Source organism: Apodemus sylvaticus, chromosome 9 (assembly GCF_947179515.1).
Source record: "Apodemus sylvaticus chromosome 9, mApoSyl1.1, whole genome shotgun sequence".
NCBI classification, from domain to species: domain Eukaryota; kingdom Metazoa; phylum Chordata; class Mammalia; order Rodentia; family Muridae; genus Apodemus; species Apodemus sylvaticus.
The window spans coordinates 20,110,613-20,125,331 of NC_067480.1; the positions used below are offsets into that span (position 1 = coordinate 20,110,613).

General features: G+C 50.3%; 1 protein-coding gene across 2 annotated transcripts; it reads left to right on the top strand.

The window, feature by feature from the left end:
* Positions 1 to 567: 567 nt before the first annotated feature.
* Pdcd1 (programmed cell death 1) lies at positions 568 to 14,451 on the top strand. Of its 2 annotated transcripts, none has more exons than XM_052193491.1 (5): positions 568 to 715; positions 11,186 to 11,545; positions 11,798 to 11,959; positions 12,642 to 12,676; positions 13,214 to 14,451. In XM_052193491.1, exons 1-5 carry the CDS (start codon positions 640 to 642, stop codon positions 13,445 to 13,447), a joined length of 867 nt encoding a protein of 288 aa, XP_052049451.1. In that variant the 5' UTR covers positions 568 to 639; the 3' UTR covers positions 13,448 to 14,451. The 2 variants fall into 2 exon arrangements, with proteins under 2 accessions (XP_052049451.1, XP_052049452.1); XM_052193492.1 differs by having other exon boundaries at positions 11,798 to 11,950.
* The last annotated feature ends 268 nt before the right edge of the window (positions 14,452 to 14,719 follow it).

Genomic DNA, 14,719 nt, shown 5'->3' on the forward strand with positions numbered 1-14,719 from the left:
TCCGGGTCCTAGGAGAAGGGCTAGAAGAAGCCCTTCGAGGCTTCTTCCTCTGATCCATCAAACAGGAGCATGTCGGATAGCTGGACTCTTGCTTCTCAGAAGTAAAGGACTAAGGCATTGTTCAGGGGAGTCAAGGCCACGCATGGCAGACGAGGTAGGGGAAGGTCCAGCTCGCCCTCACTGCGACCATAGGTACCAAAGCCATGGAAGACACCCGCCCTCGAAAGGGACAAGGGCCTGGCCCTAGTTTCAGTCTCGCTCTCAGCCCCGGGAGCTAAGGATCGATCCGGGTACCAGGAGTGGAAATGAAGAGGACCCCATAGTGGGACAAGAGGCGAGGACAGCTGATCTCTCCCCTTTCTCTGTTCCCTAGTCTCTCACAAATCCCTTACCTGCCCCTCCCAGGCATCTTTTCCTCCCACTCCCCTCCCCCTTGCATGCCCCTCCCCCACCTCTAGTTGCCTAGTCTCCCACCCCTGTGGAGGTGGAGGAAGAGGGGGCGGGAGCCAAGAACAGGTCTCCTCCCTCCAACATGACCCAGGACAGTTTCCTTTCCGCTACAGACAACTCTGCCTGAGCAGCCGAGGAGGAAGAGGAGACTGCGACCGACCGAAGGCGGCACAGCCGGGGGCTCTGGGCATGTGGGTCCGACAGGTACCCTGCTCATTCACTTGGGCTGTGCTGCAGTTGAGCTGGCATTCAGGGTGGCTTCTAGGTATGTGGCTCCTAGAGATGTGGGATCGGGGTTGGTGGCTGGGTCAAGGCTTGAAGAAACTTTCACCCTCGGTTCCTATTATTGGAGGAGAGGAACACCTGTGTCCCTGGTTACACAGATTGGCTTTGTTCTTAGCCCTAGGTGGGTTTTACAGGTGGGATGTGCCTTGGGGCTCAGAATCCACCCTCTCCTTGGTTTTAGACAGACAGAACATTTGTCTAGCCTCAGCTAATGTTCTATGTCCCTCTCTGTGGAGCGATAGTAGATCCGAACAGAGTTCTGACGCCGGCCACGGTGGCTCTTCTTCAGGATTCTGCCAAGCCCTCATATCCTGGCCTTTCCCTGTGTTTTGCTATGGTTGGGGACATCCCTACACGGGATGCCTGCCCTACACGCTGTATAGATGACTGAAGATCCAAGAATACAATCAAGCTGTCTACCCTCATGGGCATGCTGCCCTTGCTAGCATTTCTAGGGGACTCCCGAGTTCAGATCCCTGGCGTCATAGCATCCACGGCGGAAAGGGGAGAGATCAAAGGTGGGATCCATAGCATCCCACGGGGTGGGATGGGGTGGGGGTGAAATCTAGAGGTACAGGAATCCTGCTCAAATTCCTCACAGTGAAAACTCCTCACTGCCCTGTACCCCATGACCCCCGTCCACCCTCTGCACTGACTCAACCTTCACTGGGAAGCCAGGACCGAGGACCAGGGGAAACAAAGCTCCTAGGTCAGGGCTACACCTGCAAAGCATCGGAGTGTGACCCAGACAAGCTTATACCCGTGTGCTGCCTAAATACATCTTTGCCCTGCAATGGTGCCCCTTTGTTCATGTGAAGCCCCAACCCCTTCACTACCATGAAAGCAGGATGAGACTGGTGAGCTGGGTGCTCACCACGGCAGGCCCTCTCCCGGGTTGTAGGCCAAGGCTGGTTGGGAAGCCAGGGACATTTTCCCTCTGCGTAGCTTCTTAAGACAGCCCATGGTTTGCTGTCAAGACTGGATGAAAGAAACAGACCTGAACATGGTAGATGGTCTGAGGCCCTATGGGTGAAAGATGTCCCTTGGGGAAACCTCGTCAGGAAACCCAGGGAACAAAGTCGGAAGTATTATGTGTCATTGGAGACGCAACTGAGACAGAAAGGGGACTATGACTCACTCTGGTGACCTGGTATACTGGGCATGTCCCCGAATGAAACTTTCATGAGAGAGTATGGAAATACAAATGTATTTGTGCTGGCCCACTCTAGATGGTGTCTGACAAATGTCTCAAAGCTGCCATGCCTCCCTCCCTACCTGAGGAGTCAGCATGGAACACATCCCAGGCCAGTGTCATTTGGCTGCCGGGGACTGTTAGCCTAGCACATTTCTTCCTTCCTGATTGGCTACCCTTCTTTCTCTCAGTCATTCCCTCAGTCATGAGACAGTCCCTCTCATCTTTCTCTGTCTTTTAAGTCTCCCAACCTCAACAGCAGCTGTCTAGTGTCTAAGGTGAGGGAAATTCAGGCTCGGAAATAGACCGTCTTGTACTCAGACCGAAGACAGTCATGGCGGAGCATGGCCGTCAAAGTTCAGAACCAGCCTGAGCTGCCCTGTAGCAGACACTTTCGGAAAAATAAATAAGTTAGTCTGTAAAACCATTGGTGAGCATGGTGACCTTTGGCTTGGTTGTGTTCAGTGATTTTGTGAGTATATTTTCCCTGTTGTGTCTAAGGAACACTGTCCTGGACCTATGGCTCTTACAACCTGATCGCACTTGCTAATGTGATTTTTCCTGAGCTTAGGGGATTCATTTCAAATATACTAGTCAGTCTCTTTACCATTTTCTCACCTATATTTTTCCTTTTGTTCTTTTGTTGTTTGTTGGGGGAAGTGTTTGTTTGTTTGTTTGTTTGATCTTACCATATGGGGTATGATCTGTGTGTATGTGCATTGTGTGTGTGTGTGTGTATGTGTGTGTGTGTGTGTGTGCCTGATGTCTGTAGAAGCCAGAAGAAGTCATTGGCTTCCCTGAAACTAGAGTAATAAATACATGGTTGTGAGCCGCCATGCGGGTGCTGGAAATTGAATCTGGGTCCTCTGGAAGAGCAGCCAGAGCTCATAACTGCTGGGGCATTTTCCTAGCCTCTCACCTACGATTTGGGGGAAACATGTATTGCCTTAGCGATGAGATTTACTCAGACCATCTGTGAAAACTGCTGAACATATCCTCAAATGCATTTCTTAAAGTCAGATTTGCTTTTTTAAAAATTTATACTTTTGAAAAATATACATCATATACATATGTGTGTATTACACGCCTGTCCATCCAGCTTTGCTCATGTGTGCACACGTTCAGGGTTGACCACTTGGGATTGGACAACCTATGTGGGAATTCGATGTCTCAGAGGCCCCTGACTCTCCCTCTGTCATTAGCTTCCTACAGCTCTTCAGACAAGGACAGGACCATGCAGCGTTCCCTCTGTTCACAACTGTGTGACAAGTGGTATTATAATTATGTTTGTCTTGTGTTCAGTCAACCATGGTTCAGAGTTCATGGGTACACTTTCCCTGTCTAGAGAACACTATCAACAGGTATCCTGAGCCTGTGGCTCTTACAACCTTATCACACTCCCTTCTGTGAGCCTCAGGCTTAGAGGGTTCATCCCACATTACCAGTTGGAGTTATGCAACCCACGGTCACCTATTAGCTCTGCATTTTAAACATCTGTGTATCTCTGCAACCATTTCCTTATGCTGCAAATGCTGCAAAAAGAATCTTCTTTGATGAGAGGGGAGAGCTAGACTTACCTGTATAAGGATAGCTATTTAGAAAACAGTGATAGATAGATAGATAGATAGATAGATAGATAGATAGATAGATAGATATACATTAGGAACTGACTTTTCTTTTTCTTTTTTCTTTTTTCCTTTTTTCCTTTCTTTCTTTCTTTCTTTTTTTTTTTTTTTTTTTTTGAGACAATGTCTCATCCAGTACCAGTTTCACAAGTGCTGATATCCCAGGCACATACAATTTCACCTGGTCTATTGATACGGCCTCTGTTGGCATGGCTGGACGGTTGTCACTAAACATCACAGTTGTTGGAGAGGGGCTTTCGGAAGCGTTGGCTCAGACTTGAGGTTCTTTTTTTTGATCCCCCCCCCCCCAATCCAGAGTTTCTCTGTGTGGCCCTTGGCTGTCCTGGAACCTGCTTTGTAAACCAGGCTGGCCTCAAACTCACAGATATCCGCCTGCCTCTGCTGGAACTAAAGGTGTGTGCCGCCTCTCCCAGCAGGCCTCAGGTTCTTAGGTTGGAACTCTAGAGAAGAGGGCCTTCAGTAGGCAAGTACACACCAGGTCCCACTTCTGTCTCTGAGTTTTCCAGCAACCTTTAGGTTTCTTGATATCTAGAAACATCCTCCACAGGTATCAGACAGTATCTGTGGCTCCCTTTCTATACAGATACCAGTCCTACTAGCTAAGGCCTACCCAACTCCTAGGTGACTTTATCTTTCTTTCTTTTTCTTTTTTATTTTTTTTAAATTTTTTTTTTCCTGAGACAGGGTTTCTCTGTGTAGCCCTGGCTGTCCTGGAACTCACTCTGTAGACCAGGCTGGCCTCAAACTCAGAAATCTGCCTGCCTCTGCCTCCCAGAGTGCTGGGATTAAAGGCATGCGCCACCACCGCCCAGCGACCTTATCTTTCTTAATCCTATAGTTTGCTCCGACTCCTAGCAAAGTTCTAACGTGAGGTCCTGGGGTAAAGATTACAGCCTGAGGTTAGGGACAACGTATCCCCCATCTCCCACTTTCTTGCGTCACTGTGATGATGTTCTGGGTCACTAAGCACCAGCAGCAAAGGTTAGAGAGCCCTCCCAAGGTTTCTGGACACACATCCCTGCCCAGATGCAGGCAGAGCACTGACACCCTGCTTCTGACTGGCTGGCTTCTCCCTAGCCGGGACCCCTGTGAGGGATGGCTCTGGCCGAATGTCTGTAGGTCCCCTGCTTCTCCTTTGGCTTCGTAAGCTTGTGCCCTTAACAGCCTAGGCAGGAGATGGGGAGTGTCCACAGAATCCCGCATCTACTTGAAACTCTAGTCCTGCTAATCCTTGTAGGTGCCCTTCTGGGATCCTCACACTGGGGATATTTCTCCAGGTGGACATGGGGAATACGATCCACTTGTAACAAATTAGGGAACCCCTGTAGCCCACCTGACCATGCTTTTACCCAGATGAGTCTTGACTAAATAAGGTATCGTGTGGGTCCATGTGGTTATGATTTGGCCCCGGCACACAGGAGCCTGTGGTCTGCAGTGAGCCTGCCTTGTGGCCCTCCAGCCTCAGGCTCTGACTAACAGGACTCTCCCTCTCAACCTGCCAGTGCTAACCAGAACACGCCACCCACCCATCAACTCACCTCCGTACACAAATTCAAGAGCAAGCTCAGGGAAATCAAGAAGCCCCGGGTCCTTTCTGATTTTATCTTCTATGCAGAACTCATAAAAAGCTAAGATGCCCAGGAAGGCTCCCTGGAGGAGGAGAGAGGCTTGCTTAGTGCCTTTTCTGTTGTTGTAACAGAACACCACAGACTGGGTAATTTGTGATCAAACAAGGTTTGATCCTCACAGGGGTCTAGGAGTTGGGAGTCTGTGGTCAAGAGGTGGCCTTTGTGAGGCTTCCTTGCCAGTTGGAAGACTGCAGAGTCCCCAGAATGGTTCCAGGAAACCTATCGGAGGACAGAGCAAGTGTGCTCAGTCACACAACCCAGCCTCCCCTAGACAGCACTTGACCCAAAAGCCGTGAGTGGCTTCCCAGTGGCCTCTGCAGCCCTGCTTTCCCAGGATCACTGGTACATTGCTTTGGAGTTAGTGTTCTAGGGACGGATATCCTGATGGCATGATCCCCAGGAGAAAGCTCCCAAGTAAGTTGGACAGAAATGAGGCTGAAGACCAGAAAGCTAAGTTATCATCATCAGCACCCCTACACTGCACCTCCACGGGTAGGAGTCCTGGGATGGGATGGGCAGGGGATAGGGGGATCTTTATTATCACAATTGATTCCCACACCTCATTAGGTTGGTAGAAAAGGGGTGACTTCAATTAGGCTGCTTCTGGGTGCATCCCCAAAAGGGGTCCCAGTCAGTCCTAGGTTCCCAGCTCCTGGTCCATTTAGAGACCCACAAGATGAGAGATGACATGATGTAAAATATGAAGAGGGGCCAGATCTCCTCAGTGGCATACACACTGCTAAGTAATAGGCAGGCTCCTATGTTGATTGTCACAAATGAAAGGAGTGTGTGTGTATGTGTGTGTGAGTATGTGCGTGTACATGCAGGCCAGAGATCAACATCAGGCATCTTCCTCAATTTCTCCCCACCTTAATTTTCTTTTAAAGATTTATTATTATATGTAAGTACACTGTAGCTGTCTTCAGACACACCAGAAGAGGGTGTCAGATATCATTACGGATGGTTGTGAGCCACCATGTGGTTGCTGAGATTTGAACTCAGGGCCTTCGGAAGAGCAGTCAGTACTGTTATCCTCTGGGCCATCTCTCCAGCCCTCCATCTTAATTTTTAGGGATCTACTGAGCCTGAAACGCACTGATTTAGCTCTCCAACAAGCCCCAGGGCTCCTCCTGTCTCTGCCTTCCCAATACGGGGAGCACAGGTGCTACCACAACAACCTTAGATAGGCACTAGAAATTAATTTCCAGCCCTCTTGTTTGCTTGACAAACTCTTTAGCAACTGAGCCAACACCAAAGACCCATGAAACTTACATGGGTGTCAGTTTTGATGTCTATGGGCCAGAAGATGATATCCTGCCTTATTACTCCACTTTTATGCAGATTATATGATTATTGATTACCTCTGAGTGATCAATAATGAATTGGTGTCACATTCAGGAAAGAAAGAGAAACATTTTCCTTTGGAGTCATAAACAAGAGAGTCCAGATTAGAATTCTCTACTTCATGTTCCACGTGTCTTCCATCCTCTGTCTGTCGTTGTATGAGTCTGAATCTCTGCCTGCCTGAAGGTTGTCTTGTGACTCCGTCCCTGTGTCTGTGTGTCCTATTCTGTGTGTGTCATGGCTGTCTGTGTCTGTGAGTGGTGTCTGTCTGTTGTATGAACTCTGTGTGTGTGTGTGTCTGTGTGTGTGTGTGTGTCTGTGTATGTGTGTGTGTGTGTGTGTGAAAGAGAGAGAGAGAACTGTATCTGTGAATGGTGTCTGTTGTATGAATTGTGTGTGTGCATGTGTGTATGTGTGTGTGTGTCCCTAACAGAGAGGCTCTGTCTTTATTGAAAAGCATCATATGGGGAGGGGAGGGTATACTTTACAGAAATCTTTAACAGAGTTTTACAAAGGATAAAGTCACTGGCTCCAACTGATCTCCACTGACGCAGACAAGCACCTCTATCAACCAATACTCATAAATGGGCGCTCTCAGCCGCTGTGATAGATTATAGAATACTGCTTTCAACCTTTGTCTCTGCTGCTTTCAGCCAATGATACACATGAGGCATCTGGGTCAGAGGCCTGGACCAGAACCTAACTTAAGATTGCTGCCGTATGTTGCTTACGTTGTAAAAGCTGATGACATGGGAAATCTAACGGGAGTATAGTTGATTTACATTGTTCTCTTAAAGGCAGGTTTAAAGCAGGGTTTGGTGGTGCCAGGCCTTAATCCAAGCACTTGGAAGACAGAGGCAGACAGATCTCTGAATTTGAGACAAGCCTGGTCTAGGGTGAGTTTCAGGACAGCTAGGGCTACCCAGAGAAACCCTGTTCTAAAACACACAAAAAAAAAAAAAAGAAAGAAAAAAGAAATCAATCTGAGTATGAGTATGTGTACAGTCTTAAGTGACTTAATAACTCTATGAGGCCCTGTGTTTCCTTGAGACAGTATTTTCCACTAAACCTGAAACCTGTGTTTTTCCATCCAAGCTAACTGGCCATAAACCTATAAGGATCCCTGTCTCTGCTGCTACAATGCTGTGATTGCATGCACATCCTGTTCCGCCCGACTGTTATCTGGGTGCTGAGGACCCAAACTTAGGTCCCCATGCTGGTGCAGCGAATGTTCTTACCTGCTGGGGTATCTCCCCAACTTTCCATTCTCTCTCCTGGGAGGTTTCTAATTATGCAAACAGCATCAAAATAGTGGAACTCACAGAAGGGACACAGGGAAGTCCTCACCCACCTGGCCCAGACTTCAGAACTGTCCCACCTGCTCTCCACCCACCACTTGTGGATTAATCAGAAGTATGCCTTTGTCACAGCAGGATGGTACCTGCCTGCAATCCCCCTTACCCCCATCCCCCGCACTTAGGAAGTAGAAGGAGAGTTCAAGGCGCCAGCCTTGGCTACTTAGCCAATTCCTGTCTCTTAAAGAGAAGCCACCATTGTGTGTTTTAACCACAGTGACATTTCATTTCCATCTGCCTGTATGTTCCACAGGCATCCACAGCATGAAAGGGGGGAACTTTACTCCTTATGGATGAACAGAATGCCCTGTTGTATTACTACCTGGTAGCCTCCAGAGATAGATGCTCTCTTGCCAAAGCCTGGTCCCTCCTGTCCATCCCTGTAGCAAAGCATCCTCTGTGAGGAAGTCCTCCCTTGTTTTCTTCAGGCGCACCACAAGCCCACTGAGGGAAGGCACACCTCAGTCCTAGAAAAGAATTTTGAGGGGAGATGGCTAAGAGGAAGAAAGAGGCTGTGAGGCACAGAGAGAGCAGGGTCTACTCTGAGGAGGGAGAAAGAGCCACCAGGACCTAAACAGAGCCAGCCAGAGCCCTGGGATGGACTTGAGTCGAGAACCATAAAAGGACAGAGATCTGGGAAGTCACAGGTGCTACCATCAGAGCAAAGAGCCAGTGATGGGACAAGTGACTCAAACTGTCACACGTTCAGATGCAGGAGCACGAGAGATCTGGAAGCAAACAGATGGGACAAGGCTCTGTCATCCGTTAGCAATGACTACCCAAGAGCTCGTCTGGGGCAGCCTAGGGGTCAGCTTTGAGAGGGAGGGTGGCAGGTGGTTCTCTGAGGACACACCATGGTCCCAAAGCCTAGTGGAAGGGGTCCCATCACAGGGGCCGGGATGTGGTAACTAGGCAGAAGTGCCTGGCATGCTCACACTCCACAAGTGACCTTGGGCAGATGTGATAATCCTGCCCAAAACAAAGAAGGGACACTATGCCATTTTAGCTTTCTGGGGTTCTTTTGGCCCTCACAACCCTGGAAAGTCTCTGTTTGGAGGTTGGGTTTCAGTGTGGCTGCAGCAATGGATTTAGGTGGGTCAGAGTAGTGCTATGCAGACTGAAGAGTTCCTAGAGTATTTGTAAAGGGACCCCAGGTTTCCAGGGAGGGAGACCATAGACCTGACCGCACTGATAAAGGCAAGATGTGTCTGCTTTGTCAAATCTGAGCCTAACCTTACCGTAGTTGCTGGAGGCTTTCTTGAAAAAGGCTTGTCGGTTTCCTGAGTGGATGTTTAAAGAAGAGATCCATTGACACTACTGTGTTGTGACAGGCTAGCTGTGTGTGGTTTGGACACACAATTGTAAGCCACAGGAAGGATATTCAGAAGGCCTTATTGGTGGTTGTGTTCCCTCTGAGAAGACAGGACTTTAAATGGAAAGATATCATACTGGCAACCCCTAGCCTAGGCCTGGGCCTGGGCCTGGGCCCTCAAGGATTCCTGACACCATGGCTTCTTCAGGCCCATACAGACCTACACGGGCCACTGCCCGCCCCGCCCAGAACCATATGACCGGGACTTCACCACCTGTGCATGGGATCTAGGGACCCTGATCCTAGCTCATGGGCCATGCCCACTCTCCAGTCCAAGTGGCAGTAGATTGTCTGTCCAGCCATCATCCATGGTACAGCTGAGAACATCAAGGAGGGGAAATGGCAGTCCTGCTTTTCGCCATCCATGTGGGGATGGAGACCATTTCTGGGCCAGGCTACATGGTGGGGATGGATGTCTCCGGGTCTGCTTCTGCTGAAGTCGACTTGCTCACTGCAGACAGCTCTGCCAAGTATCTCTGAGCTGGATGATTTGATACCTTGTTTGCCCAGTGCTCTGGTCCTTGGTTCTCCTCCCATCCAGCCTCTCCCTGACTGGCCCCTCTCTCTCTCTCTCTTTTTTTTTACCTCTCACCCCTGCTTTCTGAGCCCATAACCTTAGCTGTGGCAGTACAGCCTCTCTCTTTGTACCCCTGGGAGGGAACCATGTCCGGTAAGTATTGTTACATACCCCACATCAGAGGTGGATGCAGTGTTCGGGGTGCAATGCCCTGGGCCATGCAATCTTAGAATTCTTTCACTATATGACTACTCAATCAGTGGGAGGAGAGGGCAGAGGGCCAGAAAGGATGCATCTGGGGACATATCTCTATTTACACTGGCTCGCTCTCTACCAGTCGCCAAATGACTACATCGGCTAAAGAGAGCTGGCAGCCCAGACAGAGTTGAGGCCAGAGCAGCTTCATAGATGTCTCAGCGCCTGTTTCCTGTGTGCATGTCAGTCTCCTCTGGGTAAGGCCCAGAGTGTGTGTGCTCAGCAAATCTATATTTCCTTGACCTTAAGGCTTCTGACTGTACCTACATACCCAACTGCAGGCTCAACTGCTGGCATCATATGGGTCCCGGCAGTGGGTGCTTTTGAGTTGGGGTGGGAGCTATGTGTCAGTGGGCATGTATGTGGGAAGAAGCTTAAGCTTATCAGTGGGACAGACATTTGCTGAGAGAGAGAGAGAGAGAGAAAGAGAGAGAGAGAGAGAGAGAGAGAGAGAGACTGCATGCTGTGTCAGGCATCCCTGGCAAAACCCTGGTAGTTGCACTACCCAGCACATCTTTGTTTGGTTGAGTCCTAGACCTTCTGTCCACTTGAGGGACAATGACACAGTTGATCTTTGGAGGCTTCTTGCTGTAACCTCTGATCTGGCTAGAAGGCATGACTGTCCTATATGTCTGCTACTCAGGGGATCTCTGACCTGCTTGGTGGTCTCCCTGGGACAGAACACTGCCTGGACCCCAAGCTTACTCTCCAAGTCTGGGGTTTCCATGAAAGGCCCCCACACCCTCATCCCACTATCCCACTGACCCTTCAGAGAGAACTAGGCCAGCCAACTAGAAATCTAGGGCTGGACCATCCAGGTCAGGCCTGGGACATGTTGAACAGGAGTGGGAAGATAGAAACATCTTCGAGGGGGAAAATATCCCCAATTCTCAAAGGACAGACTAGTAGCCTCCAGCCCCTAGGTTCAGTTACACTGAAGAAAATGTCCTGCTTGTTGGGGGACACATAGCCACAACCTGCAAGACACCACAAGCTCCTAGGTAGGGGAACTGCTTACGAGATCCTACCCTGGAAAGGGTCTGAGAGAATATCCCCCTTCCCAGGGATTTCAGAAAAAAAAAAATGTCAGAAAGGGTGTACGGGTTCCTCCCTCACAGCTCTTTCTTCTTCTCCATCTCAGAGGTCCCCAGTGGGCCCTGGAGGCCCCTCACCTTCTCCCCAGCCTGGCTCAGAGTGTCAGAGGGAGCAAATGCCACCTTCACCTGCAGTTTCTCCAACTGGTCCGAGAATCTCGTGCTGAACTGGTACCGCCTGAGTCCCAGCAATCAGACTGTAAAGCAGGCTGCCTTCCACAACGGCTTCAGCCAGCCCGTCCAGGACACCCGCTTCCAGATCGTACAGCTGCCCAACGGGCATGACTTCCACATGAACATCCTTGACACACAGCGCAATGACAGTGGCATCTACCTCTGTGGGGCCATCTCCCTGCCCCCTAACGCACAAATCAAGGAGAGCCCTGGAGCGGAGCTCGTGGTAACAGGTACAGCTAATAGATCTGGTAGGAGACCTCCTCCTGCCCAGGGACCTGTTAGGCTCTCTTCCATGGCTCTGCCCAGAGCCTTGTCCCCTCTCCCTGTGAAATTCCTCAGATGTTCATTTACCTTTAAGGGATGGTGGGAGACACACAAGTAGGGTGAGGGGCCAGTCACTGCACTTGGAGAGGGCAGGGTGTGTGCCCCTTAAGAGAATAGACTATTGGTGTCCTAGAACTCTATTCTTTGTGGTCCTGCAGAGAGAATCCTGGAGACCTCAACGAGATATCCCAGCCCCTCACCCAAGCCAGAAGGCCAGTTCCAAGGCTTGGTCATTGGTATCATGAGTGTCCTCGTGGGTATCCCCATATTGCTGCTGCTGGCCTGGGCCCTCGCTGCCTTCTGCTCAACGGGTATGTTGGGTAAGGTTCATCATACCCTGCCTCTGTCCCAGCAAACCTTTTAGTCATCGTACTTCATACCTACTTTGATCATCAGGAAGGCCTGTGCTCACCAGAAGGGTGTCCAAACACCACACACACTCGGACCACTACAGAAGCCTGTGGTCGTCCCACCCACATCTAACCTTAGGCTGCTGGTTTTACTAAACCGCTGGCGAGAGTTGCATTTCTCTAGCTGGAAGGAAGGTCAAAGTCCACCTCCGGGCCTCTGTCCACAAGTGGGCCGTTCCTACACTGCCACCTCCAGGAGGTCTGCTCATTAGCCACATAATATCTGCTGCATGCCTACCCTGTGTTGTGGTGCACCAGGAAAGGAGACACTGATATATATGTCTGTGCCTGGGGTGGGGGGGACAGGTTCGTACACCACAACTCACAGTCCTATCGGGAACTTCCAGTTAATAAATGGGAATTATTAACCAATTAACCAATTAACCAATGGGAATGGAAAGCATGGGCTTGCCCATGGTCTACACCTCATCAGTGTCTGACACGCTTCTCCCAAGCACACTCAACACACATACACACACATGCACACAGGAAAAGGAGGGACAGACAGACAGACAGACAGACAGAGGACATCCCTCCATTAGGGAAGATGGCTCAGTAGCTGCCCTCTAACTCAAACTGTGTATCTCAACAGAGGTCAGAAGAGCTGGTAACAAGGAAGATGGTCTGGTGAGTGAGTCTCCTTTCTTGCGTGATCTATTACAGTGCCCCCCCCCCAGGTCTTGGTACAGGTAGAGAGACCATGAGGCCTACAGGACTGAGGCCTGGAGAACCCAGCACACACTTCCCACCAGGCCTCCAGAGCCATATCATGTTGCTCCTCCCAGCAGCGGACCCCACTGTGAATACCCCTGTCGTGTCCAACGTGGTCATGACTTATTTTCTTCTGTGCAGAGACAAGGTGTGAAAGTCCAATTTTGGAATCCTAAACCGAAAAGAAGATCAGGAAATGTTTAAATATAGAAACTGAGCCAGAAACAAAGGACTGCACCCTAAATACCACACCAAGGCGATGGGGAAAGGGGATGACAGCTGTTAGGTCAGGTCCCAGCTTCAATGGCTGAGGTGGATTTGCTCTAAGACGAACGCCAATCCAATAACAGGCTAGAAACCCAGCATAGGGAGGGGTTGAGATTATGGGATGCATACACCACTCCACAACTGACTATACCAATGGCTCTTTCTTCTCCCCCACCCCCCTTGAAGAAGGAGGAGCCTTCAGCAGCACCTGCCCCCAGTGTGGCCTACGAGGAGCTGGACTTCCAGGGACGAGAGAAGACGCCAGAGCTCCCTGCCCCTTGTGTGCACACAGAATATGCTACCATTGTCTTCACTGACGGGTTGGGTGCCTCAGCCATAGGACGTAGGGGCTCTGCTGACGGCCTGCAGGGTCCTCGGCCTCCGAGACATGAGGACGGACATTGCTCTTGGCCTCTTTGACCAGATTCTTCAGCCATGAGCATGCTGTAGGTCCTCCACAGGGAGCACCAGTCCGTTCCTCCATCAAGAGGAACATGGAGGCTATGGTTCAGCAAAGGCTCCCAGGTCTGAGCTATCTGGAGGGGCAGCCCAGCACTTGCACTATTGAGTGAGAACTCTCTTCATGGTTACCACAAGCTGGGAGCAGCAGGCTTCCCTGTTTCCCACTGTTACAAGGTGCAGAGCTTGGGGCCTAAGCCTATGTCTTCTGAATCCCGCTGTTGAGACACTATAGCCTATGGCCTGTGGGTTCTGGGCCTGAGTTCAGCCTGCCTTTGAGTAGCCCCGTGAGACAACCCCATCACAAGGGGATCCAGGTACACAGTGGGTCCGGCACCTGAAAACACACTTGGGAGATACTCAGGTGGGAAAGTCATAGGCTGGGGGATTGAACTGATCTCAAGACCTGGAAAAGTTTGGATGAAGACTAGAAAAGCTCCTAGCTTCAGGGGTCTGGGAAACATGCACACTCACCAGGCAACAGCTCCGTGAGAATCCCTGCTGTCCTTCTGCATGCCCAGGTACCTCAGTTCTTTCTACAGCAGGGAAACTGAGGCAATAACAGGGAACTGGCAGAGCTAGACCCACCTACACCTCCAGTGGGGCACTTGACTCTCCCTACCCCTCCTAGGAACCAAAAGGACAAGATCCATGTGGGCAGCAGGGAAGGAAAGGAGGACGGACACAACCTTGACTCATACCAACTCTGGCCACGGCGGGCAGTGGTTTAGGTGTTAGAGTCCACCCTGTCGTGGAGTCCATTTCTGGCTCTCCTTCGTGTCTTGGGCTCTGAAATGAACAAGTGTTTTTAGGGTTCCCTTAGCACTTCAGACAGTTAAGGCAGCAAGAGCCTCGCGGTCTGTCGGGCACCCAAAATAACCAGGGCTCAAGAGTCCCTTTCCTTTGGTTCAAGCCCATTATAATTAAATGACAACAAAAACTCTAAGAAGTTCTCTGTTCTACTTCTGGGTGTGTGAGGGCAGAGGCAGTGGGGAGGAAGAGCTGCAGGGCCCAGATGAGGCGCCAGGCTAAGTAGGGCAGGTCATCACACACACACACACACACACACACACACACACACACACACACACACACACGCTCAGAACCAGCTTGAGTCGGTCCTTACGTCACTAAAATACACAGTCGCGCCCAAGGCCCATCTCCACATGTCACCACCCAGGTATGAAAGACCTTAAGTGCAGACATGGAGGAAGAGGCTTGCTCCCCCACACC

Bases quoted from the DNA above. Each gene is read 5' to 3' on its own strand.
- Pdcd1 (XM_052193491.1), top strand. From the start codon at position 640: ATGTGGGTCCGACAGGTACCCTGCTCATTCACTTGGGCTGTGCTGCAG. The intron at 11,546-11,797 runs GTACAGCTAATA...GTGGTCCTGCAG, and splicing joins AGCGGAGCTCGTGGTAACAG to AGAGAATCCTGGAGACCTCA. The intron at 12,677-13,213 runs GTGAGTGAGTCT...CCCCCCTTGAAG, and splicing joins GTAACAAGGAAGATGGTCTG to AAGGAGGAGCCTTCAGCAGC.